The 27,009-nt window shown below is 45.4% G+C and overlaps 1 protein-coding gene and 1 long non-coding RNA gene across 3 annotated transcripts in view; one reads left to right on the forward strand and one right to left on the reverse strand.

Moving 5' to 3' along the window:
• Window positions 1-27,009, forward strand: part of brip1 (BRCA1 interacting helicase 1) — a 329,036-nt gene that overhangs the window by 111,888 nt on the left and 190,139 nt on the right. For both annotated transcript variants that reach the window (XM_072469931.1, XM_072469933.1), the window contains exon 14: window positions 427-588. In XM_072469931.1, coding sequence (XP_072326032.1) covers window positions 427-588 — 162 coding nt within the window. The remainder of the gene's footprint in view (window positions 1-426; window positions 589-27,009) is intronic.
• LOC140386978 (uncharacterized) overlaps window positions 1-27,009 on the reverse strand; it is a 129,545-nt gene that overhangs the window by 4,905 nt on the left and 97,631 nt on the right. The window lies entirely within an intron of this gene.

Genomic DNA, 27,009 nt, shown 5'->3' on the forward strand with positions numbered 1-27,009 from the left:
TTCTGTTGGCCTCAATGTCCATCACTTTTCCCATTCTTCAATGGTATGCAAGTGCTGAAGACAGATTATTGAGTCACATTGCCAGGAGCATCGTAGCCATAATAGATGCCACTCCTAAAACAAATTAAGAAATGCAGCTTTGTTATTTCACAAAAAGATTTAGAGTAGAAGTTGGATAGCACAGTAGGCACACTGTTGGTCCATTGATTGCCAGTGTTAAGGGGTTAAGTGGAATTCAGTTATGAAGAAGAAAGTCGCCAGACAAAATGTAGAGGGACTATGAACAGCAGAGTCATCCCATGTTACATATGGAAGCACAATTGAGTCAATTCTATTATAGCATCAGTATGGGCCAAGATTAATTTATTGAGTCCTAAATTCCTGCACCATTGTTGTACTTGTAACTAACTTCTTATTCTTCTCTAGGTATGGGTAGGAACAATTGGAATGGGACCAAATGGACGAAAACTCTGTGCCACTTTCCAACACACAGAGACATTTGAGTTTCAGGATGAAGTTGGTGGTTTGCTGCTGAAGATTTGTCAAGTTGTCACTCAGGGAGTACTCTGCTTTCTACCTTCATACAAGGTAACAAAATAATCAATATTTTGCTAATCGCACATGTTTTTAAAAAAAATATTTTTATTCTCCTTTTTCACATTTTCTTCCAAATTTACATCAAACAAAAATCAGGAACGAATGCAATGTCAATCCCCATATCAATAACAACAATCCCATCCTCCCACCAAACCCCCAAACATTAGCCCGCATGTTCACATAAACAAATAGCAAAAAGGAATCAGGAATCACCCATGGTCACCATTAACACACACTGTCCCCCTCCCCCCAACGCCCCAATGTTCGATGTAATACAATTCTCGAAAGTGCACAATGAATAACGCCAATAAATTGTAGAACCCCTCCATCCTTCCCCTCAGTTCAAATTTGACCTTCTCAAGAGTTCCAGCAGGTCCCTCCAGGGCACAGGGTGGAGATGTTGATCTCCATCCCAACAGGATCCGCCTTCGGGCGATCAATGAGGCGAAGGCTACATCTGCCTCCGCACCCGTTTCCAACCCCGGCTGGTCTGACACCCGAATATGGGCACCCGAGGGCCTGGGTCCAGTTTCACGTGCACCACTTTAGAGATTACCCGAAAAATTTCCTTCCAGTAAACCTTCATCCTCGCCCTTGTGAGGTGTGCTCTATATACCACCTTCAGCCTTATCAGCCCCAACCTCGCACACGAGGTGGAGGCGTTCACCCTCCGGAGCACCTCACACCAGAACCCTTCCTCCATACCCTCTCTCAACTCTTCCTCCCACTTTGCCTTGATCCCTTCCAGCGGTGCCTTCTCCTCTTCCAAAATAGCCCCGTAAACCGTCAACACTGCCCCCTTCTCCAGTCCCCTCTGTCGTCAACACCTCCTCCAGCAACGTGGAAGCTGGCTCTACTGGGAAGCTCCGTATCTCCTTTCTGGTAAAGTCTCGAACCTGCATGTATCTAAATATTTCTCCCTGCTCCAGCCCATACTTCGCTCCCAGCTCCTTCAATCCTGCAAACTGACCCCCAAGAAACAAATCTTTTAGTGTACTAATTCCTTTCTCCTCCCATCTCTGAAAATTTCCATCCCACTTCCCTGGCTCAAATATATGGTTCCCCCGAATCAGCATTTCTCTTGACCCTGCCCCCAACCCGAAGTGCTGGCGAAACTGCCTCCAAATTCTCAATGAAGCTATTGTTACTGGACTCCCTGAGAATATTTCTCCGGAGCTGTTGGGAATGGCGCTGTTGCTGGTGCCTTCAATCCCGACCCTCTACACAAACTCTTCCATTCTGACCCACTGGGAGTCAACCTCTCTGACCCAGCTCCGTACCTTCTCCACATTAGCCACCCAGTAGTAATACATCAGGTTTGGAAGACCCAAACCCCCGGCCTGCCTGCCTCTCTGTAGTAGCACCTTTCTAATTCTGGCCATCTTCCCACCCCATATGAACGAGGTAATCATCCCTTCAATGTCTCTAAAAAATACCTTTGGCAGGAAAATTGGCAGGCATTGGAAAATAAACTAAAATTGCGGCAACACATTCATTTTAACCGCCTGTACCCCACCCGCGAGTGACAGAGGAAGACCATCCCACCTTGCAAGATCAACTTGCACCCTCCCCACCAAACTAGACATGTTGTACCTATGGAGCCCCCCCCAATCCCGAGCAACTTGCACGTCCAGGTATCTAACGTGAGCCCCAGCCCTACGGAATGACAGCCCCCCCACCCCCGCCCCCACCCCCGGCCAAGACACCACAAAAATATTCACTCTTGTCTAGATTTAATTGTGCCCCGAGAAAGACCCAAATACCCGAAGCAGCTCCAGTATTCTCCCTATTGACACATGACATGTATAATAACAAGTACATGTATAATAACAAGTTAATCGCGCATGTTAATAATGGATTTAAAATGTTGTATATGTTGCTGACTACTCCAGAATTGCACAATTAGAAAATATTCCAAATTGTAGTGGGACAACCGTCTCACTATGTGCTGTTATTTAACTTGGCGAAGCCAGTTAGCCAGTCATCGTTTTCGCAAAAGCAGTGATGCTGATTTCAAAGTAAAACTTTGCAAAGTACCTGTATATGATATGGCTGGCATTTCAAAATCCAATGACTGCACCGAAAATTCCATATATTTATTTGGTTTCAATTTGATACCAGTTAAGATGAAGTAAAAGGCAGTGACAAAATAAAATGGACGGAAAGGGACTGGGAAATAAAACTGAAGAAAAATGAGCTCTTTGGTTCTGAATTCCTGTGAATAATTTCATTAGTTAAAATGATCAAACCCCATTATTTGGCTATTTGTATAAGTGGACTCTGTGCTAATCAAGAGGTAGGCAGGTTGGAAATGGTTTGTGTATCTGGATCCTGCTATGCTTTCCTGTTTCCTTCTGGCTGTGTCCCAATTGTTGACATGCATACAAAATGATGAAGCCTCGCGATGCGGTTGTCAGTTGCTCTGGTTAGATGCATCGTAATAGTGACTGGTGAAACAAATCTGAACCCCAAACCTTCATAAGAGGAGAACTAACTTATTGGACTTAAAAATATTTAATAATTATGTTATGTTTTCAATGTTTACTTTTGGAGAGCAAGAGAGTCATTTGTTGGAAGTGTACTTTGCCTCGTTTCATCTGTCCCTTTAAAGCAAATGTTTATCGCAAATATCACAGTCACTTATACGCTGAGAAGAAAAAGAATGAATAATTAACCAAGTTAGGACTGGCACAATTTGTTTTTTTTCCACCAGAAGGATCTATTCAAATCCTACATTTAAGGAATTCTTGTTTAAACCTGGTTTCCCTAATGTATTCCATTTATCTTTTGCTATTCTTTGCTATTATAGCTTTTGTGCCTGGACAGTTGCTGGGATCTATGCTTTTTAGATGGATTGAACTTTTAATTTTTTAACAAAATGGGACCTCCCCATCCTCCCGAGGTGCTATTTAGTCTGACCTCAGGACACCCTGGTAGCAGTGTTCTTTGCTCTGGCCCAGTGATGACATATATTATAATAGACTTGCTGGCTACTTTGATTTCACGGCACTTGACTGGCTCACAATGATGATTGGTGCTGGTTTTCCGGAATGTTGCGCCAAACCCAGACAGGCTCCTGAAGAAGAGGCCTTTCTCTCTCTCACCACAGCCAGTTAAACCTGCAGGAAGATTCAGACTAACGCCAGCTGCAGGCAGGCTGAGTTAATTGAAAACCTCCTTTTAAAATCTGATAATTGGAGAATTCTAATCTTACCTCAGTAAGGCAGATAATTGTGAGTTCTGATTGAATGCACATACCAGAAGATCCAATCCAACTGGTGGTTTTCGACACACTGCTTCCTGAGAAGATAGCCGACTATAAAGTCTTCGACATCAGCATCAAGAACACATCTCTCTCTTCCTTACGTATTTTAATCCCTATCAATTTAGCCCTTTCTCTTCCTCTGCGTGCGCCTGTCTTGTGTTTACGTAGAGGGTGGGAAGGTCAAAGGGGAAAGTAATAGATCAGCAGGCCGTTAGATTAATTATTGCATTTTTTTCTGGTTATAAATAAACAGTTTTTGTTTCTTTGCTTGCAAATCTGGTGCCTTTAAGTAATTGGAGCAGTCTAGGGCCAAAGATCTCAAAAACGTTCTAAGAATTATTGGCTAATTGACATATACTGCAACTACGGGTCAAGGGGCGCTGGGATTGACCGCGCCTTAGCCAGGGTGTCGTAACAAATGTAGACAAAAAGGATATAAGCATACTCTCTCTGACAACTGTCAAAGCCGAGTTAGAATCATAGGTTCTCCAACAGTGCGGAAGAAGGCCATTTAGCCCATCGGGTATGCACTGATCCCACGACAGAGTACCCCACCCAGGCCCACTCCCCCACCCCATCACCGCCACCCCAAAACCCCCAGCTAACCTGCACATCTTTGAACACTAAGGGGCAATTCAGCATGGTCAATCCACCTAAGCTGCACATCCCCAGACACCAAGGGGCAATCCAGAATAGTCAATCCACCCAACCTGCACATCTTTGGACACTAAGGGGCGATTTTATCATAGCCAATCCACCTAACTTGCACATCTTATGTCTGTGGGAGGAAACCCACGCAGACACGGGGAGAACTTGCAAATTCCACACAGACAGTCACCCAAGGCCGGAATCGAACCCAGGTCCCTGGTACTGTGAGGCAGCAGTGCTAACTGTGCTGCCCATATGAGTTTTGGGGAGTCTTGATCTAGTTATTTCTGGGTGCTAAAAATATATCCCATCGTTTAGTGGCAAGTAGTACAAGCTGTCAGTGTAAATCTGACAGGCAAGGAGAATACCTAGTGCAGTAGGTGACAATCTTAATGCAAACTTATTCCTGACCAGTAACCTTCACCAACAATGGAGAAATTGTACTATTTTTAAGCATGGACACAAAATGAATATAATAATGAACAAGAAATGTAAATCAAAGATTTTTTGTAACTTTATTAATTCTATGGCTGCTAGAGACTGAAGGGTTAAGTTTTAGTATACTTTTAAATAGATCTTTAAATTTTACAATTAATTAGAATTTTTAACAATGCACTTTTCGTAGTAGACTTCTTACTGAACTAAATATATTTGAGTTGATGCTTGTTTTCAATTTATCAAGTGAAGCCAAAATTAACTAGTACAATGAAACATTTTATTACTGCAACCTTTGGGATTGAAGTATGGTGGTCCTTTTACATGGGTGGTCATGCAATCATAATTAATTCGCTGTTGGGACCAGCAATAATGTTCACTCTAATCAGATGGTCCCTATGTGTATTAGTGTTCTGCTAGGTGGATTTTTACTTTAAATTGCAGAATATAATGTTGGTTGGAATTTAGTGCTTTGTATGTTGTGACTGGATAATTCTGAATAATGATAAAGCAAGCAAACATTTTAGTGGCAAAACGTTTATCGTGGATTCATTCATTTTCCATTTATGAATAATCAAGAGAAGTCGGTTGGTGGGGTCAAGTGGCGATACTACAGCTTAAAGCGTAGTAATTGCACTATTAATGTAATTGTGTTGATGAAAGAACCAGAGGAACTATTATTGTGAGACTCTGATGTTGAAGATATATGAATAAAATTTTAAACTATGTGTTTTTTTGTGGGAGGTTATATTTTTTTCTTTGTGTGATCTTTAATAAGGTGTGCACTCTTGGCTATTGGGGCAGGGAAAAAACTAACCACTATACAAGAGGAAATGCATAAAAGAGCAATTGATTTTTTTCTCTACTTCTATAGTAAAAAATGTAATCACTGTCTTCCCTCACAGTGTAGCTGTGGAATAAGAGCATAATCTTAAAATCGGAGCCGGGCCATTCAGGACAGCAGTTAGGAATCACGTTCCCGCAAAGGTGGAAGCGTGGCTCTCTACCACATGAAGCTTTTGATGTTGACTCAAGTAATCATTTTAAATCTGAGGTCTATAGATTTTTTGCTTGGTATTTTTATTTTTTTTATTTTTTAAAATAAATTTAGAATGCCCAATTATTTTTTCCAATTAAGGGGCAATTTAGCGTGGCTAATCCACCTATCCTGCACATCTTTGGGTTGTGGGGGTGAAACCCACGCAAACATGGGGAGAATGTGCAAACTCCACACGGACAGTGACCCAGGGCCAGGATTAGAACCCGGGTCCTCAGCGCCGTAGGCAGCAATGCTAACCACTGTGCCACCGTGCTGCCCTTGCTAATGGTATTAAGGGATATGGAACAATGTTCCTCATAAGCGGCGTGGTTATGCAGCAGCCCAAAAGTTCCTTTGTGGGTCGCTGGCCCCTTTAGTTTAAAAAAAAATTTAAAGTACCCAATTCTTTTTTCCCAATTAAGGGACAATTTAGTGTGTCCAATCCACCTACCTTGCACTTTTAGATTTGTGGGGGTGAGCCCACACAGACATGGAGAATATGCAAACTCCACACAGGTAGTACCCAGGTCCTCTGTGCCGTGAAACAGCAGTGCTAACCACTGCACCACCATGCCGCCCAAAGGCCCCTGTACATGGCTGTGCAACTAAATTTAAAGAAGGTTGACACTTAAATCGCCCTTGCACTGTAAAAAATAAATTGAGGAGATTGTTGATTATGGAGTCATGGTTGATAAATGGAGTTAGGATAGTGATCAGTCATGAAATGCTGAAGGAGCTGAATGGCCGACTCCTATTTCTGTGTGCCTAAATCATATTATGAAATTGAAGACATGATTTATTGCTTTGCCATTAGGCATTGGTGCTCTTAAAACTGTAAAATGTTTTGCTGTAGGGGAAACTAAAATTGATTTTGAATATTTTACCATTATATTTCTGTTAAGATTTTTTTATTTGGTTTATTTCACCAGTTTTTAATCCCTTTCTTTTCTGAGCATGTGAAACTCCTTTTTATGGTTCCATGAGCATCAGGCGCTTTATCTGAGAGACATTCTTAGTGTAGTGGCTTCAGTAGCGAGTGTCGATACACTATTTGATCCATGGGTAACATCACAGTCTTGTCCTTGCAAACGTGCACGATTCTAGCAGTGACCAACGGATCATAATTAGAAGTGGAAACTCTGCTAAAGTTTCCCCTTTCACTCCCCACTCCTGGGTATTGAGGCCAATTGTAATATTCCTGCTGCCAGTTTGGCTGAAACTAAGTAACAGCGAAGATCTAAGATCGCCCTGCCTACAAAGTCTAGCTCACTTTAACCAACTGAGTCTCCAGGGACTATAGAAGGTACAAATGGAAGAGACTATATGACTTCTCAAACCAGCTCACCAGGCTGCTTATTGGGAGAACAAAATGAATGACTAGTCAATGCTTACTTCTCCCTTGCTCTTTGAAGGCTTTGATTATTTTGCTTGGGGTGGAGCTCTATGGATGTGGAACACATTTGATACATCACTTGTTCATGCATGACATTGAGTTTTGATAGGCTGCCTGACCACAGACATCAAAGTCAATTTTGACCCTGTCTTTACCTGGCATCCGCGGGTTTATTTTGAGTGAATTGGAAAACCATAGGTAATTTTATTCCCATTTCTTAAGGAAGTCAAGATCAATTGTAGCAAGGTTAACCAACTCTCCAGGTGGCATTAATGAATGTGGTATAGATGGGGAATTGAACCATCTTAGTCTGCAAGGCTCAGTTGAATGTTGTCTTAACCAGCTGAGCAATTCGGGAAGTGCTTTTTGAAATGCATTTATTTATCTCCAAATTTCTTACTTATACTATGAAACAAAAATATAATTTGTAACTTTGTGACACAGTGGTGTATCGCTGCTTACTCTGTAGAATGTTGGGCAACAGGATATGAATTTCCATACAACAGGAGTCCTTGATCTCAGCTGTTAGAAGAAGCATTGAGCAGAAATGGTTGGTTCATGAGTTGATGATGGAACGGTATTGCCTAAAAACTTGCCAGCTTTCTCAAACAAAAAATAGGCCAAGGAAGCTTGTGGAAAAGAACAAAATTACTTTGAAAGCTGGGGCAATAAAACTATTTAGAAATCTGACAGTCGAGTCTTTTAATAATAGGACAAAAAGTACTCAAAAGATATTTACACTGACTGATGAACAAATTATTAATTTAACAAGCTAAATCAAATGAACAGTGTAGTTTGAGATGTGAACAAGAAGGTACTGACTTGAAGCATTTGCTTAAAGAGCTTGCAATTAACAGAATTTTCCATTGAAATAAAAGGGAGAAATTTCATTTCATTTTCATTTCATTTAATTTCAAAATGTTGGCCCAAAACAAGATAATTGCACTTTTCCAATGTATATTCAAATATTTTATTAAAATCAGTTGATATTGCAGAATAACTGATTTAATTAAATGTAGTGGTGTCTAGTGTTAGAAAATGTCTCAGTTAAAGCTTTGCCTGGATTGCATACAAAAACAGATGCCCAATAAACTGTTTGAGATCTAATAGGAATAGCCTGAGACTTCAGCATCCTAAATGGTGTGTTTGCAATGTAGTTTCTGTGAAGATCCATCAGGTGGCTGCAAAGGCCATGTTTGTAGCTGTCAGCATCCTTCCGTCTCTGAAAGATGATGGACACACAGCAAGCAATCTATTTCAGATTGGGAGATTCATAATGGATTGGATTGGTTTATTATCCTGTGTACCGGGGTACAGTGAAAATTATTGTTCTGCGTACAGTTCAGACAGATCATTCCATGCATGAAAAGAAAATACATAGGGCAGACATAAAATACACAATGTAAATACATAGACACAGGCATCGGGTGAAGCATACAAGAGTGTAGTACTACTCGGTAGAGAAGATGTGTGAAGAGATCAGTTCAGTCCATAAGAGGGTCATTCGGGAGTCTGGTAACAGCGGGCAAGAAGTTGTTTTTGAATCTATTAATGCGTGTTGAAAGACTTTGTATCTGCTGCTCGATGGAAGAAGTTGGAAGAGTGAATAAGCCGGGTGGGAGGGGCCTTTGATTATGCTGCCCGCTTTCCTAAGGCAGTGGGAGGTGTAGACAGACTCAATGGATGGGAGGCGGGTTCACGTGATGGACTGGGTGGTGTTCACGACTGTGTAGTTTCTTACGGTCTTGGGCCAAGCAGTTGCCATACCAGATAGGATGCTTTCTATGGTGCATCTGTAAACGTTGGTAGGAGTCATTTAGAAAATGTCTCAGTTAAAGCTTTGCCTGGATTGCATACAAAAACAGATGCCCAATAAACTGTTTGAGATCTAATAGGAAACACCATGCTGAACTTCCTGAGAAAGTATAGGTGCTGTTGTGATTTCCTGGTCATGGCGTCAACGTGGGTGGACCAGGACAGATTGTTGGTGATGTGCACACCTAGGAATTTGAAACTGTCAACCATCTCCACCTCGGCCCCGTTGATGCAGACAGGGGTGTGTACGATACTTTGCTTCCTGAAGTCAATGACCAGCTCTGTAGTTTTGCTGACATTGAGGGCGGCGTGGCAGCACAGTGGTTAGCACTGTTGCTTCACAGCGCAACGGATCCAGGTTCGATTCCCGGCTTGGATCACTGTCTGTGAGGAGTCTGCACACTCTCCCCATGTCTGCGTGCGTTTCCTCTGGGTGCTCCGGTTTTCTCCCACAGTTCAAAGATGTGCGGGCTAGGTGGATTGGTCACGCTAAAATGCCCCGTGTGTCCAAAAGTTAGGTGGGGTTGCTGGGCTATGGGGGTCGGGTGGAGATGTGGGCTTAGGTAGAGTTCTTTCAGGGGCCAGTGTAGATTCGATGGGCCGAATGGCTTCCTGCACTGTAAATTCAATGAGAGATTTGTGTTGTTTCATCACTCCATTAGGTTCTCTATCTTTCTCCTGTATTCTGACTCATCGTTGTTCGAGATCCGATCTACCACGGCCGTGTCATCAGCAAACCTGTAGATGGAGTTGGAGCCAAATTTTGCCACACAGTCGTGTTTGTATAGGGAGTATAGTAGGGAGCTAAATACGTGGCCTTGCAGGGCCCCGGTATTAAGGACTATCGTGCAGGAGGTGTTGTTGATTCTTGGGTATCCAGGTGGAACGTGGATGAGAGCAGTTACATAAATTAAATTTGACCCGGCTTGTTGAGCAAATGAAGGAGGACTTTCGGAGGAGGTGGGACATGCTCCCGTTGTCACTGGCAGGGAGGGTACAGACCGTAAAGATGACGGTTCTCCTGAGATTTTTGTTTGTTTTCCAGTGTCTTCCTATTTTTACACCAAAGGCCTTTTTTAAGCGGGTGAATGCGATGATCTTTGGGTTTGTGTCGGCAGTAAAACCCCACGAGTAAGGAAAGTGCTGCTGGAGCGGAGCAGATGGGGCAGGGGGAGAGGGCTGCCACTGCTGAACTTTAGGAACTATTACTGGGCGGCAAATATAGCCATAATTAGGAAGTGGGTAGTGGTGGAGGGGTCGATGTGGGAGCAGGTAGAGGTAGCTTCATGTAAGGGCACAAGTTTGGGGGCATTAGTAACGGCTCCTCTGCCGTTCTCGCCGCCCCGGTACTCCACAAGTCCGGTGGTAGTGGCGACTCTGAGAGTTTGGGTCAGTGGCGGCTCTGAGAGTTTGGGGGCAGTGGCGGAAGCATATGAGAGTGGAGGGAGCGTCGGTGTGGGCTCCAATTTGTAATAATCAACGGTTTGTGCCGGGCAGGTTAGACGGAGGTTTCGGAGGTGGCAGAGAGCAGGTATTGTGAGGCTGGGAGATCTGTTTATTGATGGGAGCTTTCCTCGTTTGGAGGATCTGGGCGAGGAGTTTGAATTGCCGGGAGGGAATGGGTTTCGTTATCTGCAGGGATTTTGTGCAAAGGCAGGTTTCGACATTTCCGCTTCTACAACCACAGGGGATACAGGATAAGGTAGTTTCTAGAACGGGGTGGGGAAGGGGAAGGTATCGGAAACCTATAAAGAACTTATGGAGTGAGAGGAAACCTAGATAAGGGAGTTAAAGCGTAAATGGGAAGATGAATTGGGAAAGGAGTTAGAGGTGGGTCTGTGGGAGGATGCCCGGAGCAGAGTTAACACGTCCTCATCATGTGCTAGGCTCAGCCTGATACAATTCAAGGTGGTTCATCGGGCACACATGACGGTGGCCCGGATGAGCAGATTTTTTTGGGTAGAGGACAAGTATGTGAGGTGTGCAGGAGGGCCGCAAATCATGTCCACATGTTTTGGGCATGTCCGAAGCTTAGGGGATTCTGGTAGGGGTTTGCGGATGTCATGTCCACGATGCTAAAAACGAGGGTGGCACCGAGTCCGGAGGTGGCGATTTTTTAGAGTTTCGGAAGACCTGGGAGTCCAGGGGGTGAGAGAGGCCGACGTTTTGGCCTTTGCCTCCTTGGTAGCCCGGAGACGGATCTTATTGGCGTGGAGAGACTCGGAGCCCCCAGAATCGGGGGTATGGGTTAGTGACATGGCTGGGTTTCTCAGGCTTGAGAAAATCAAGTTCGCCCTGAGAAGATCAGTGTTAGGGTTTGTTCGGAGGTGGCAGCCGTTTATCGATTTCTTCGGGGGGAACTAAACTGTTAGCAGACTCAATAAGGGGGGCGGTAGGGAATACTGGGGGGCAGGGGGAGTTAGTTCAGTTTAGGCGGGAACAGTGAGAAGAGATGGAGGGGGGATGTTACGCACTGAATTATGTTTACATTTGTATTTGTATCTTTTGTTGTTATAAAACCATAAATGCCTTAATAAAATGTTTGTAAAAGTTGTTTTTGGTGTGGCACCTGTTTGCAAGCTGCAAGCATTCTTGAAAAGGATCTTTGTGTGTCCCATTGATTGTTTGGCTATCTCACCATACAGTGTGTTTTTGGGTACTTGACTGTCTTCCATCTGCAGACATGCCTGAGCCAATTAAATCGCCTCTGTTGAATAGGTGCTAACAAATATGGAAGCTCTGCCTTGCGAGGATTGCTGCATTTGTGACAACAAAGGATGAAATTGTTGACCTTTTCCTGATACTTGTATCATCCATGTTTCACAGCCATAAAACAAGGTGCTGGGAACACAGGCATTATAAACCATCAGCTTGGTTCTATAAGGTGAGTTTGATGTTATTCCATACACGTTTTGTAAATCAGTCAAAGGTTTTAGCTGCTTTCTCTGTACATGTGTCAGGTGCTGCGTCGAGGGATAGGTTGTCACTGTAAAGCCAAGGTTGCAGGGGCTGGTTTAGCACAGGGTTAAATAGCTGGCTTTTAAAGCAGACCAAGACAGGCCAGCAGCATGGGTTCAATTCCCGGACCGGCCTCCCCGAACAGGTGGTGGAATGTGGCGACTAGGGACTTTTCACAGTAACTTCATTGAAGCCTACTTGTGCCAATAAGCGATTTTCATTTCATTTCAGAGTTCGCTGATCATTTCCAGTGGGGTGTTATTAGATGATCAGGGGTGGAGATTCAATACCTTGATCCATGATTATGACTTCTTGAAGTTTATAATCAGGGAAAACAAGTTGCAGACATGGGAGAGACAGTCCATGAGTTTAGGTAGCTGAAGAGTTGTGGTGCACAGCTAATTTCCCCACTCTGCTAAAGGTGTCAAATGCCTTATTGAGATCAATGAAAGTAAGATAAAGAAATGTACCCTGCTCTTCTCTTGTAGCTGGTATATGGAGACGATTATGTCCACAGTAGATCTGTCAACACAGAAACAGCACTGTGCTTCCAGGTACACTTGGTTTGCAAGTAAATAAAGGGCTGTAACGTCTGAGTTCCAGGACAGTGACTGGGGATAATACAAAGATGCACTGGGGAACCACCCCAGAAGTTACTAGGTAAGGATTGCACGGCAATTATCCGGGAAGTTTAAACTTCCTTTGGAAAATTGCCCTGCATTAGGAACTCTCTGACAAAACAATATAGCTTTTTCATTTATTCTCTATAGTCGTAGAATCATAGAATCCCTACAGTGCAGTAGGAGGCCATTCGTCCCATCGAGTCTGCACCGACCCTCTGAAAGAGCACCCTACCCAGGCCCCCTCTCCCACTCTATTCCTGCAACCCAGTAACCCCACCTAACCTTTTTGGATACATAGGGGCAATTTAGCGTGACCAATCTACCCAGCCTGCACATCTTTGGACTGTGGGAGGAAACCGGAGCACCAGGAGAAAACACACGCAGACACGGGGAGAAAGTGCAAACTCCACATAGACTGTCACCTGAGGCCGGAATTGAACCCGAATCCCTGCTGCTGTGAGGCACCAGTGCTAACCACTGCGCCACCATTCTGCGAAAGTACATGCAGCTGTAAAGCTAAAATTGCACGCTGGAGGTATTCATTTACAACATTCCTACAAATCTACAATTCCCTCGGTACCGAGCATTCTAAATATTGAGAGGTTATTGTGATGAATTCTACTACTCACCTTAGTTTGAAGTTCGGATGTTGGGAGCTCCAGCCCCAACGATCCTCGGGCCTCTTGCACATGTGCCCGCTGGAAATGACCACATATGCAGTTGCTGCATGTACTTCAGAGAACAGCTGATATTTATTTATAATGTCACTCCAATTTCTATGGCCAATTAGGGATGAGGGAAGACGAAGCAAAATATATTGTTCATATTAATTTTGTCAATTACTGGCCTTTCAGTTCCAACAGCCATTATCAGTGATTCAGTTTGTTGATTCCGTGTTTTTCAGCCCTTTGAAATGTGACGCACAATTGGTTTGTCCCCATCTCTAGTTAATTTTGCTCCCGGGCCAGACCCCACCAGTTGCTCGGATACCGGACAGAAACCCAAATATTTTATTTAATTTGTAAGACTATGAGGAAAGGATACATCGCTCCAGGTGTGATTCCACGCACAAATAGGGATGTGGTATATTAAACCAAACTTGTTAGCTAGCGCATGATTAAAATAACATTAACATCATACAAGCTTACCAATTACTCGTTAAACAATGCTTAACAACAAAAATGAAACCGTTTAATTTCTAAATGCTATCTTTTATCTCCAGTCAAGAAAAATCCATCTCGGGTCAAAATCCACTTTTAAATACATTTAGCAAACACGGGGTTACCTGCTGTGCACTTGAATAGAGTTCCTTTTAAAAGACTGCTTCGTGATGGGGAGAAAACTGGTCAGGAAACAGCCTGCAGTTTCTTGTCTGTGTCAGACTACTGTTTAACTTGCCAGCCTTTGGCAAAAACCTCTTGTCCTGTTTACAAGCAAATCTTTAACTCACTGGTTTGAGAGAAGCTGCTGGTCTGTTCACACCCCACTTTTTAACTGAACTCAGCAACTGAGTGCTTCATCCCCTGGTTCCTCCCATTAATTGTATCAATTTACTAAGGCCAAACACCGTCTTTAATTATCTACGCCCAGGGAACCGTCTCCATATAAACAAAATTCCAATAGCCCAAATTCAGGTAAACAATATATATGGTTGGAATGAATGACAATTTCATTTTTTATAATGCTTTAATTGCACCTTTGTAGCCAAAAAGGGGCTGTTTAGCACAGGGCTAAATCGCTGGCTTTAAAGCAGACCAAGGCAGGCCAGCAGCACGGTTCAATTCCCGTAACAGCCTCCCCGAACAGGCGCCGGAATGTGGCGACTAGGGGCATTTCACAGTAACTTCATTGAAGTCTACTTGTGACAATAAGCGATTTTCATTTAATTTCAAAAAGCCTGGCTGCCTTTCAAACTAGGATTTAAAAAAAAATTACTGCAGCAGTCGCATACAGACCTTAACCCAGGCTTTTATCCATTACTGCACTAGATGCATATAATACAACATATTTATGAAATGCCTACATTCATCACAAGTTATACTTCTGTTTGCTTCATTAACAACAGGGTTGATAAACACATTTTGTGGACGTGGGGATCTTGGACTTAATAAGACCATAAGACATAGGAGCTGAATTAGGCCATTTGGCCCATCAAGTCTGCTCCACCATTCAACGAGATCATGGCTGATCTGATATAATGCTCAACCCCACTTTCCTGCCTTATCCCAATACCCTTGGTTCACATACTGATTAAAAATCTGTCTATCTCAGCCTTGAACATACTTAACAACTCAACCTCTTCAGCTCTCTGCAGTAAAGAACTACACCGATTCACTACCCTCTGAGATTCTTCCTCATCTCTGTCTTAAATGGACAACCTCTTACTCAAAATTATGCCCGTTGGTCCTCAACTCTCCCACAAGGGAAAACAACTTTTCAGCATTTAGTCTACCAAAACCCCCAAGAATCCTGTATGTCTAAATAAGGCCTCCTCTCGTTCCTCGAAACACCAATGAGTACAGGCCCAACCTACTTAACCTCTCATCATAAGAAAATTCCTCCATACCCGAGATCAACCAAGTTAACCCTCTGGGCGGCCTCCAACACCAGCATATCTTTCCTCAGATAAGGGGACCAAAACTGTTCACAGTATTCCAGGTGTGGTCTAACTAGTGCCTTGTATAGTTTTAGCAAGGTTTCCCCATTTTTATACTCCATTCCCTTTGAAATAAAGGCCATCATTCCATTTGCTTTCCCAATTTGCTGCTTAACTTGCATGCTAGATTTTTGTGATTTATGCACGAGAACCCCAAAATCCTTCTGTGCTGCAGTTTTCTGCAGTCTTTTTCCATTTAAATAATATTCAGTTCCTTTATTCTTCCCACCAAGGTGCATAGCTTTACATTTTTCTACATTATAATCCAGCTGCCAAATTTTTGCCCACTCACCTATCCTGTGTATATCCTTCTGTAGACTCTTGGTGTCATTCTCACCACTTGCCATCCCACCTATTTTTGTGTCATTTGCAAACTTGGCAATAGTGCATTCACTTTCCTTGTCCAAGTCATTAATATATATTTTAAATTGTTGTGACCCCATCACAGATCCCTGAGGCACTACGCTGGATACAGGTTGCCATCCTGAATATCCCCCTCTTATCCCAACTATTTGTCTTCTTTCTTAGGAACATTAACAGAGGCGGGGTGTGCAGGTCCACAGTTCCCTAAAAGTGGCAACATGTGACCAAGGTGATTAAGAAGGCATATAGCATGCTTGCCTTCATCAGCCAGGGCATTGAGTACAGGAGTTGGGAAATTATGTTGTAGCTATATAAAATCTTGGTTGGGCTGCATTTGGAGTATTGCATGTAGTTCTGGTCACCACTTTATCAGAAGGATGTGGAAGCTTTGGAGCGAGTGCAAAGAAGATTCACCAGGATGTTGCCTGGTCTCGAGGGTGTTGGCTATGAGGTGAGCTTGAATAAACTAGGACTGTTTTCACTGGAAAGACGGAGACTGAGGGGAGACCTGATGGAGGTCTACAAAATTGTGAGAGGCATAGACAGGGTGGATAGTCAGAGGCTTTTTTCAAGTGTGGAAGTGCCCATTACAAGGGGGCATAGGTTCAAGGTGAGAGGGGGAAAGTTTACGGGAGATATGCGGGATACGTTTTCACGCAGAGAGTGGTGGGTGCCTGGAATGCACTGCCAGAAGTTGTGGTGGAAGCAGGCACATTAGCAACATTTAAGAGGCATCTGAATGGATACGTGAATGGGGAGAAAATAGAGGGATACGGACTGAGTAAGGGCAGAAGGTTTTTTTACTTAGGGCACAGGCTTGGAGGGCCGAAGGGCCTGTTCCGGTGCTGTACTTTTCTTTGTTCTTTTCAATTAGCCAATCCTCTAGTCATACTAATAATAATAATCTTTATTATAGTCACAAGTAGGCTTACATTAACACTACAATGAAGTTACTGTAAAAATCCCGCAGTCGCCACACTACGGCGCCGTTCGGGTACACAGGGAGAATTCAGAATGTGGGAGGAAACCGGAGCACCCGGAGGAAACCCATGCAGACATGGGGAGAACATGCAGACTCCGCACAGACAGTGACCCAAGCGGGAATCGAACCTATACAACCCCAACATTATGGGGTGTTATCTTTTTTTTTTACAATGATTCAATGTTTATTCAATATCACAAAATTGGTACTGTTAATCTATCACACACACACACTGAAGCCAAACTACACAGCTAGTACGCACAAGACCTAAACTTAACTTCAGAGTGACTAGCAAGTACCAGACAGATATTGGCCTTTATCTGTATCCTGAATCTTGTAGTCCTCAATGTTTCAGTTCTTGGTCTGGTCTGTTCCTGGCTCTGGTCTTCTTTCTGTTAGTCAGGTGATGGTCTTTCTCTTCGGCTGGTGAATGGTCATCGTTGTTGGTTGCTGCTGCAGTCGAGAGATTCTAAGGTGGTGCAGCATCTTTTAACCTCGGGGTGTTATCTTATTAAGTACCCTTTTGTGCGGTACCTTATCGAATGCTTTTTGGAAATCCATGTATATTACGTCGACTGGTTCCCCTTCATCTATCCTGCTCGTTAACTCCTCTAAGAATTCTAATAAATTTGACGGACATGGTTTCTCGTTCATGAAGCCATGCTGACTCCGCTTGATTATATTATGCATTTCTAAATGCTCTGCTTTTCCATCCTTTAGAATGGACTCTAATATTTTCCCAATGACAGAAGTTCAGCTAACTCTGCAATTGCTTTTTTAAAGTATTTTTATTGAGAATATTTTCTACTATAACACTGTAATACCACAACGCATAACAAAACAAATACAACTCAAAACTTAACCACCCTCCCAACCCCATCTCCCAAAATGCAAACAAAACTTAACCAGAATAATCCCACCCTCCCAACATCTGACAATGACCTACTCCCTGAAATAGGAAATGAAAGGCTACCATCTCGCGTAGAACCCTCCTGATGTACTTAACCATCTCGGAGTACAAACATTCCATACGGTCACTCAACCAGGACGAATCACTGGGATTCACCACCCAAGCAGAGCTCGCCTCCAAGCTATCAACGAGGCGAAGGTGAGAGTACCCGTCTCCATCCCTGATGCAGCTCCGGTGAGTCCGAGACATCAAAAATGATCACCAGTGGGCACAGCTCCAGCTCAAACAAAAGAATCCCTGACACGATGTTGAAGAAGCTTATAAGTTTAGGCCATGACCAGAACATGTGTGTATGATTTGCCGGCCCCCAAGAACAACGTTCGCACTTATCCTCCACTCCCGGAAAAAAAACACTCATCCACGCCCTGGTCAGATGAGCCCTCTGCACCACCTTGAACTGAACCTAGCACATGAGGAGGTGGAGTTGGCCCTATGAAGAACCGAAAACCGGATCCAGCTCCCTCTCCCATTTCCTTTTTATCTTATCGAAAGAGCTTGCTCCATCATCAAGATCCAACCCGAAGTATCCAATATCTTCCCCTCCCTCAACTCCACTCAGCCAACGACAGGACCCTATCCAATAGAGAGAGTGCCAAGGGAAAGGAAAAAAATCTCCTTGCGCAAAACGTTGCGGACCTCAAAATACCTAAATGTGTTCGTTTTTGGCAGTTGGAATTTAACCAACAACTTCTCAAAACCGGTGAATTTTCCCTTTATAAACATGTCCCTAAACCTCTAGCCCTTCCCTCCCCCATGACCCAATGAGTCCAAACCCGCCGGGATAAAGAGATGATTTCTGCAGGTTAGGGCTACCATTGGCATGGAACCCAGCTTATAATTTTGCCTCCACTGTCTCCATTTCCTCAGTGGCCACCACTACTGGGCTTGAAGTAGATTTTACAAGGGGGGAAAACTGAAGCGGAACAGTAACCAAGACATAAATCTCACAACAAATCAAATTCATAGTTAGCTCGACCCCAGCCCATGCTTCTTCACAAATGCCTCTGCCTCCTCCGGTGCATTAAAATAGTAGTCTTTAGAACCGTAAGTTACTCGGAGGCATGCAGGGTATACCACACCAAATCGAAATTTGCTCCTGTACATTGGCCTTGTTGAATGATCTGCACATCTTTTAGCCAACTCCGCTCCTACTTCGTGGTAGAGCCTAATGGCATGGCCCTCCCATTTATAGTCTCGATGATTCTTTGCCCACCACAAGACTCTTTCCTTCTCTTGGTAGCTATGAAAGCGGACAATGATCACACGCGATGGTTCACAAGAATGAGACTTTTGTCTGAGCAACCTGTGGGCCCAATTAAATTCGGGAAGGGATGTTGTTCCACCCTCCCCCACCATCTTCCCAAACAACTGCGACATGTATTCTGTTGGATTCAGACCTTCCAGACCCTCTGGCAACCCTACGATTCTCAAGTTCTGCCTTCTGGAATGATGCTCCAGTTCGTCAACCTTGGCCCTTAGCACCTTGTTATCTCTGGCCACCTATGCCATCTCTACTTCCAGGGAGGTGATCTGGTCACTCTGCCTCGAGAGGGCCACCTCCACACCCTGTAGCACCGTGCCTTGTGCCTTTACCGTCTGGTCTGTTTTTGCCAAGGCGGCTCGAATGTGTACCAGGGCCCCTTGGATCACTCTGTCCAGGTCTTCAGAGACAGCCTGCTGTACTTTCTTAACTTCCACCGCCAAGATACCTGTGAGCATCTCAGCCGTCAGTGGAGTGGCCAATGTGGCAGCAGGAGCCTCTGCCATTTTCTCTGCAGACGAGGCTCTAGAAGCTTCTGAGTCTGACAACAATTCTTTACTTGTCTGCTGCCTTGTCTTGTACTTTGGGCATTCCTTTTACATGGGATTCTTATCCCATTGAACCAATAAAGTTCCACTCCAAATACCGGGTGAAAAAGGCCAAAGCCAAAATCGAAATACTCTGACGTAGGAACCACCTCGTGTGACTGCTGTCTATGCGCTGCCACTGGAAGTCCAATGCTGAGATTGTTTATTAAACGTGCCTCATTACATGTTACCAAATCTTAAAACATGCAACTCCTCCGTTGTTTTTGAATGCATAAATTAGTGCTAACCAGTCTGAAAATCTGTAAGCATAGCATTCGTGATTTGTCAGTTCTGAAATGCAGGTTCAGCTTTTATGTTTAATTTACTTTATCCTGAACTGTTATAACCTGCTAATTAACACAATAAGCACTAAATAATACACACCTTAACTTTGAAGGTGGTTTTTGTGATGTTCCTTGTATGGTTCTCCAAGATGGCTAAAAGTCGTAGTGTTGACAAAGGACATCAAGCTATGTATTTGAAACAAAGCTGGTTTATTTTACAGTACATCAAATGGTTCGTACACTTCACGAAGTAATAGCTAATAAAACAACACTACAGAAATGTACAACTTTTTAGTACAGCTCACAATCTATCTCAACCTCACACTATCTTTCAAAACCTTCTCCCAGAATACCTTGAGACGCAGCCTTTTATAAAACTACTCTGTGGTGCCATCTAGTGTTGAGTTACATGAACATCATCTTGTTAACCCTGTCCACTCCTTACATTATACATATCATTACAGTTTTAATAATTATGTTTCCTGCGTCTGCAAAATACATTACGACATGTGATCTAATTTAGACAAAGTGAACATCCTTCTGTAATCTTTATGAAATTTGTTTTCATGCACATATTTTAAATCACGCACAATGTAACAAAACCTGTTCAAAATTTGCTCAGTGTTATATTATAAAGATTTCAGAGTTTCAATGTTTTGGGGCCTTCAGTGAACAACGTGCTATCCGATGCTAGAAGATAGATACTGCATCGCCCCAGTGACTCATCACAGATCCAACAAGATAATGCCAGATAATCTTTGCAGATTCTTAGTTTTGGACAAGTGGAGTTTTGATTTCTTCTGTATTGATCCAAGAATCCAGTTGTTGAGGAAAGGATCTTATTTCAGGGTCTAAGATTGCAATATATGTAAGGCTTAAAACTATTTTTGTAAGCAAGTTGCATCTGTCAGAAATTGTGTTTTTTTAATTTGTTCATGGGGTGTGGGTGTAACAGGCTAGGCCAGCATTTTTTTTCACCCCTGAGAAGGTGCTGGTGAGCTGCCTTCTTGAAACGCTGCAGTCCACCTGGTGCAGGTATACCCGCAGTGCAGTTGGGAAGGGAATGCCAGGACTTTGACCCAGCAACAATGAAGGAATGGCAATATATTTCCAAGTCAGGGTGGTGAGTGGCTTAGAGGGGAACTTCCAGGTGGTGGTGTTCCCATGTGTCTACTCCACTTGTCCTTCCAGATGGTAGCCACTGTTGTTGTAGAGGGAGTGAATGTTTGTGGAAGGTGTGCCAATTAAGTGGGCTGTTTTGTCCTGGATGGTGTCAAGCTTCTCGAGTGTTGAAGCTTCACTTGTCTGGGCGAGTGGAGAGTATTCCATCACACTCCTGAGTTGTGCCTTGTTTTATACCAGTCAGGTTTTGGGGAGTCAGGAGATGAGTTACTATCTGCAGCATCCCTTGCCTCTGATCTGCTCTTGAAGCCACAGAGTGTAAATGGCTGGTCCAGTTCAGTTTCAGTTTCTGGTCAAGGATAACGCCCCCCCCCCCCTGTAATGCAATTGAATGTCCAGGGGTGGTGGTTATATCTCTTCTTTTTTTTAAAATAAATATTTTATTGAGAATTTTTGGTCAACCAACACAGTACATTGTGCATCCTTTACACAACATTATAACAATACAGATAACAATGACCTATTTTATATAAACAAAAAACAAAAAATAAATAAATATTAAATAACAAAAATAAAAACTAGCCCTAATTGGCAACTGCCTTGTCACAAGCTACACCCCCCCGCCCCCCCCCCCCAATCTCCCCCCCCCCCCCAAATCCTGGGCTGCTGCCTTTTTTCCCCCATCTATCTATCCGCAAGATATTCGACGAACGGTTGCCACCGCCTGGTGAACCCTTGAGCCGACCCCCTTAGGACGAACTTAATCCGCTCTAGCTTTATGAACCCCGCCATGTCATTTATCCAGGTCTCCACCCCCGGGTGCTTGGCTTCTTTCCACATTAACAATATCCTGCGCCGGGCTACTAGGGACGCAAAGGCCAAAACATCGGCCTCTCTCGCCTCCTGCACTCCCGGCTCTTGTGCAACCCCAAATATAGCCAACCCCCAGCTTGGTTCGACCCGGACTCCTACTACTTTTGAAAGCGCCTTTGTCACCCCCATCCAAAACCCCTGTAGTGCCGGGCATGACCAAAACATATGGGTATGATTCGCTGGGCTTCTCGAGCACCTCGCACACCTATCCTCCACCCCAAAAAATTTACTGAGCCGTGTTCCAGTCATATGCGCCCTGTGTATTACCTTAAACTGAATCAGGCTTAGCCTGGCACACGAGGACGACGAGTTTACCCTGCTTAGGGCATCTGCCCACAGCCCCTCCTCGATCTCCTCCCCTAGCTCTTCTTCCCATTTCCCTTTTAGTTCATCCACCATAGTCTCCCCTTCGTCCCTCATTTCCCTATATATATCTGACACCTTACCATCCCCCACCCATTTCTTAGAGATCACTCTGTCCTGCACCTCTTGTGTCGGGAGCTGCGGAAATTCCCTCACCTGTTGCCTCGCAAAAGCCCTCAATTGCATATACCTGAATGCATTCCCTTGGGGCAACCCATATTTCTTGGTCAGCGCTCCCAGACTTGCGAACTTCCCATCCACAAATAGATCTTTCAGTTGCGTTATTCCCGCTCTTTGCCACATTCCATATCCCCCATCCATTCCCCCCGGGGCAAACCTATGGTTGTTTCTTATCGGGGACCCCCCCAATGCTCCAGTCTTTCCCCTATGTCGTCTCCACTGTCCCCAAATCTTCAGTGTAGCTACCACCACCGGGCTTGTGGTGTAGTTCCTCGGTGAGAACGGCAATGGGGCTGTCACCATAGCCTGCAGGCTAGTCCCCCTACAGGACGCCCTCTCTAATCTCTTCCACGCCGCTCCCTCCTCCTCTCCCATCCACTTACTCACCATTGAAATATTAGCGGCCCAATAGTACTCACTTAGGCTCGGTAGTGCCAGCCCCCCCCTATCCCTACTACGCTGTAAGAATCCCTTCCTCACTCTCGGAGTCTTCCCGGCCCAAACAAAACCCATGATGCTCTTTTCTATCCTTTTAAAAAAAGCCTTCGTGACCACCACCGGGAGGCACTGAAACACAAAGAGGAATCTCGGGAGGACCACCATCTTAACCGCCTGCACCCTCCCTGCCATTGACAGGGCTACCATATCCCATCTCTTGAAATCTTCCTCCATCTGTTCCACCAACCGTGTTAAATTTAGCCTGTGCAATGTGCCCCAGTTCTTAGCTATCTGGATCCCCAGGTAACGAAAGTCTCTTGTTACCTTCCTCAACGGTAGGTCCTCTATTTCTCTACTCTGCTCCCCTGGATGCACCACAAACAGCTCACTCTTCCCCATGTTCAATTTATACCCTGAAAAATCCCCAAACTCCCCAAGTATCCGCATTATTTCTGGCATCCCCTCCGCCGGATCCGCCACATATAGTAGCAAATCATCCGCATACAAGGATACCCGGTGTTCTTCTCCTCCCCTAAGTACTCCCCTCCATCTCTTGGAACCCCTCAGCGCTATCGCCAGTGGCTCAATCGCCAGTGCAAACAGTAATGGGGACAGAGGACATCCCTGCCTTGTCCCTCTATGGAGCCGAAAATATGCCGATCCCCGTCCGTTCGTGACCACACTCGCCACTGGGGCCCTATACAATAGCTGCACCCATCTAACATACCCCTCTCCAAAACCAAATCTCCTCAACACCTCCCACAAATAATCCCATTCCACTCTATCAAATGCTTTCTCGGCGTCCATCGCCACTACTATCTCCGTTTCACCCTCTGGTGGGGCCATCATCATTACCCCTAACAGCCTCCGTATATTCGTGTTCAGCTGTCTCCCCTTCACAAACCCAGTTTGGTCCTCGTGAACCACCCCCGGGACACATTCCTCTATTCTCATTGCCATTACCTTGGCCAGGACCTTGGCATCCACATTTAGGAGGGAAATTGGTCTGTAGGACCCGCATTGTAGCGGGTCCTTTTCCTTCTTTAAGAGAAGCGATATCGTTGCTTCAGACATAGTCGGGGGCAGTTGTCCCCTTTCCTTTGCCTCGTTAAAGGTCCTCGTCAGTACCGGGGCGAGCAAGTCCAAATATTTTCTGTAGAATTCAACTGGGAATCCGTCCGGTCCCGGGGCCTTTCCCGCCTGCATGCTCCTAATTCCTTTCACCACTTCTTCTACCTCGATCTGTGCTCCCAGTCCCACCCTTTCCTGCTCTTTCACCTTGGGAATTTCCAGCCGATCCAAAAAGTCCATCATTCTCTCCCTCCCATCCGGGGGTTGAGCTTCATATAGTTTTTTATAAAATGTCCTGAACACTTCATTCACTCTCTCCGCTCCCCGCTCCATCTCTCCATCCTCGTCCCTCACTCCCCCTATTTCCCTCGCTGCTCCCCTTTTCCTCAATTGGTGTGCCAGCAATCTGCTCGCCTTCTCCCCATATTCATACTGTACACCCTGCGCCTTCCTCCATTGTGCCTCTGCAGTGCCTGTAGTCAGCAAGTCAAATTCCACATGCAGCCTTTGCCTTTCCCTGTACAATCCCTCCTCCGGTGCTTCCGCATATTGTCTGTCCACCCTCAAAAGTTCTTGCAGCAACCGCTCCCGTTCCTTACTCTCCTGCTTCCCTTTATGTGCCCTTATTGATATCAGCTCCCCCCTAACCACCGCCTTCAACGCCTCCCAGACCACTCCCACCTGGACCTCCCCATTGTCATTGAGTTCCAAGTACTTTTCAATACATCCCCTCACCCTTAGACACACCCCCTCATCCGCCATTAGTCCCATGTCCATTCTCCAGGGTGGGCGCCCTCCTGTTTCCTCCCCTATTTCCAAGTCCACCCAATGTGGGGCATGATCCGAAATGGCTATAGCCGTATATTCCGTTCCCCTCACCTTCGGGATCAATGCCCTACCCAGCACAAAAAAGTCTATGCGCGAATAGACTTTATGGACATAGGAGAAAAACGAGAACTCCTTACTCCTAGGTCTACTGAATCTCCACGGGTCCACACCTCCCATCTGCTCCATAAAATCTTTAAGCACCTTGGCTGCTGCCGGCCTCCTGCCAGTCCTGGACTTCGACCTATCCAGCCCTGGTTCCAACACCGTGTTAAAGTCTCCCCCCATTATCAGCTTTCCCGTCTCTAGGTCCGGAATGCGTCCTAGCATTCGCCTCATAAAATTGGCATCATCCCAGTTCGGGGCATACACGTTTACCAAAACCACCATCTCTCCCTGTAGTTTGCCACTCACCATCACGTATCTGCCCCCGTTATCCGCCACTATAGTCTTTGCCTCGAACATTACCCGCTTCCCCACTAATATAGCCACCCCCCTGTTTTTCGCATCCAGCCCCGAATGGAACACCTGCCCCACCCATCCTTTGCGCAGCCTAACCTGGTCTATCAGTTTCAGGTGCGTTTCCTGTAGCATAACCACATCTGCTTTAAGTTTCTTAAGGTGTGCGAGTACCCGTGCCCTCTTTATCGGCCCGTTGAGCCCTCTCACGTTCCACGTGACCAGCCGAGTTGGGGGGGCTCCCCCCCCCCCCCCCTTGCCGATTAGCCATCATCTTTTTCCAGCTTCTCACCCAGTTCCCACGCAGCTGTATCTCCCCCAGGCGGTGCCCCCCCGCCCATCCTCTCCCGTACCCACTCCCCCCTTTCCCCAGCAGCAGCAACCCAGTAATTCCCCCCTCCCACCCCCCCCGCTAGACCCCCCGCTAGCGTAATTACTCCCCCCATGTTGCTCCCAGAAGTCAGCAAACTCTGGCTGACCTCGGCTTCCCCCCGTGACCACGGCTCGCACCGTGCGACGCCCCCTCCTTCCTGCTTCTCTATTCCCGCCATAATTATCATAGCGCGGGAACCAAGCCCGCGCTTCTCCCTTGGCCCCGCCCCCCATGGCCAACGCCCCATCTCCTCTCCCTCCCCACCTCCCCCCATCACCACCTGTGGGAGAGAGAAAAGTTACCATACCGCAGGATTAGAACATAAAACCCCTCTTCGCCCCCCACATTCGCCCCACCACTTTGTCCAAACGTTCTTTTTAATAGTCCACTCATTCCAGTTTTTCTTCTACAATAAAAGTCCACGCTTCATCCGCCGTCTCAAAGTAGTGGTGCCTCCCTTGATATGTGACCCACAGTCTTGCCGGTTGCAGCATTCCAAATTTTATCTTCCTTTTATGAAGCACCGCCTTGGCCCGATTAAAGCTCGCCCTCCTTCTCGCCACCTCCGCACTCCAGTCTTGATAAACGCGGATCACCGCGTTCTCCCATTTACTGCACCGAGTTCTCTTCGCCCATCTAAGGACCATTTCTCTATCCTTAAAACGGAGGAATCTCACCACTATGGCTCTGGGAGTTTCTCCTGCTCTCGATCCTCGCACCATAACTCGGTACGCTCCCTCCACCTCCAACGGACCCGTCGGGGCCTCCGCTCCCATTAACGAGTGCAGCATCGTGCTCACATATGCCCCGACGTCCGCCCCCTCCACACCTTCAGGAAGACCAAGAATCCTCAGGTTGTTCCTCCTTGCGTTGTTTTCCAGTGCCTCCAACCTCTCCACACATCGTTTCTGATGTGCCTCCTGTATCTCCGTCTTCACCACCAGGCCCTGTATATCGTCCTCATTCTCGGCTGCCTTCGCCTTCACGACCCGAAGCTCCTGCTCCTGGGTCTTTTGTTCCTCCTTTAGCCCTTCGATCGCCTGTAGTATCGGGGCCAACAGCTCTTTCTTCATTTCCTTTTTTATCTCCTCCACGCAGCATTTCAAGAACTCTTGTTGTTCAGGGCCCCATATGAAACTGCCACCTTCCGACGCCATCTTGGTTTTTGCTTGCCTTCCTTGCCGCTGTTCCAAAGGATCCGCTGCAATCCGGCCACTTTCCTCTCCTTTTTCCATCCGTGTCCAGGGGGAATTCCCTTCTGGTTTGCCGCACGGTGTTTTTAGCCGTTAAATTTGCCGTTGGGGCTCCTATCAAGAGCCCAAAAGTCCGTTCCACCGGGAGCTGCCGAAACGTGCGACTTAGCTGGTCATCGCCGCACCCGGAAATCGTTATATCTCTTCTGAGTCACATTCTTAGGCTGTACTGTTGG

Source organism: Scyliorhinus torazame, chromosome 12 (genome assembly GCF_047496885.1).
Source record: "Scyliorhinus torazame isolate Kashiwa2021f chromosome 12, sScyTor2.1, whole genome shotgun sequence".
NCBI classification, from domain to species: Eukaryota; Metazoa; Chordata; class Chondrichthyes; order Carcharhiniformes; family Scyliorhinidae; genus Scyliorhinus; species Scyliorhinus torazame.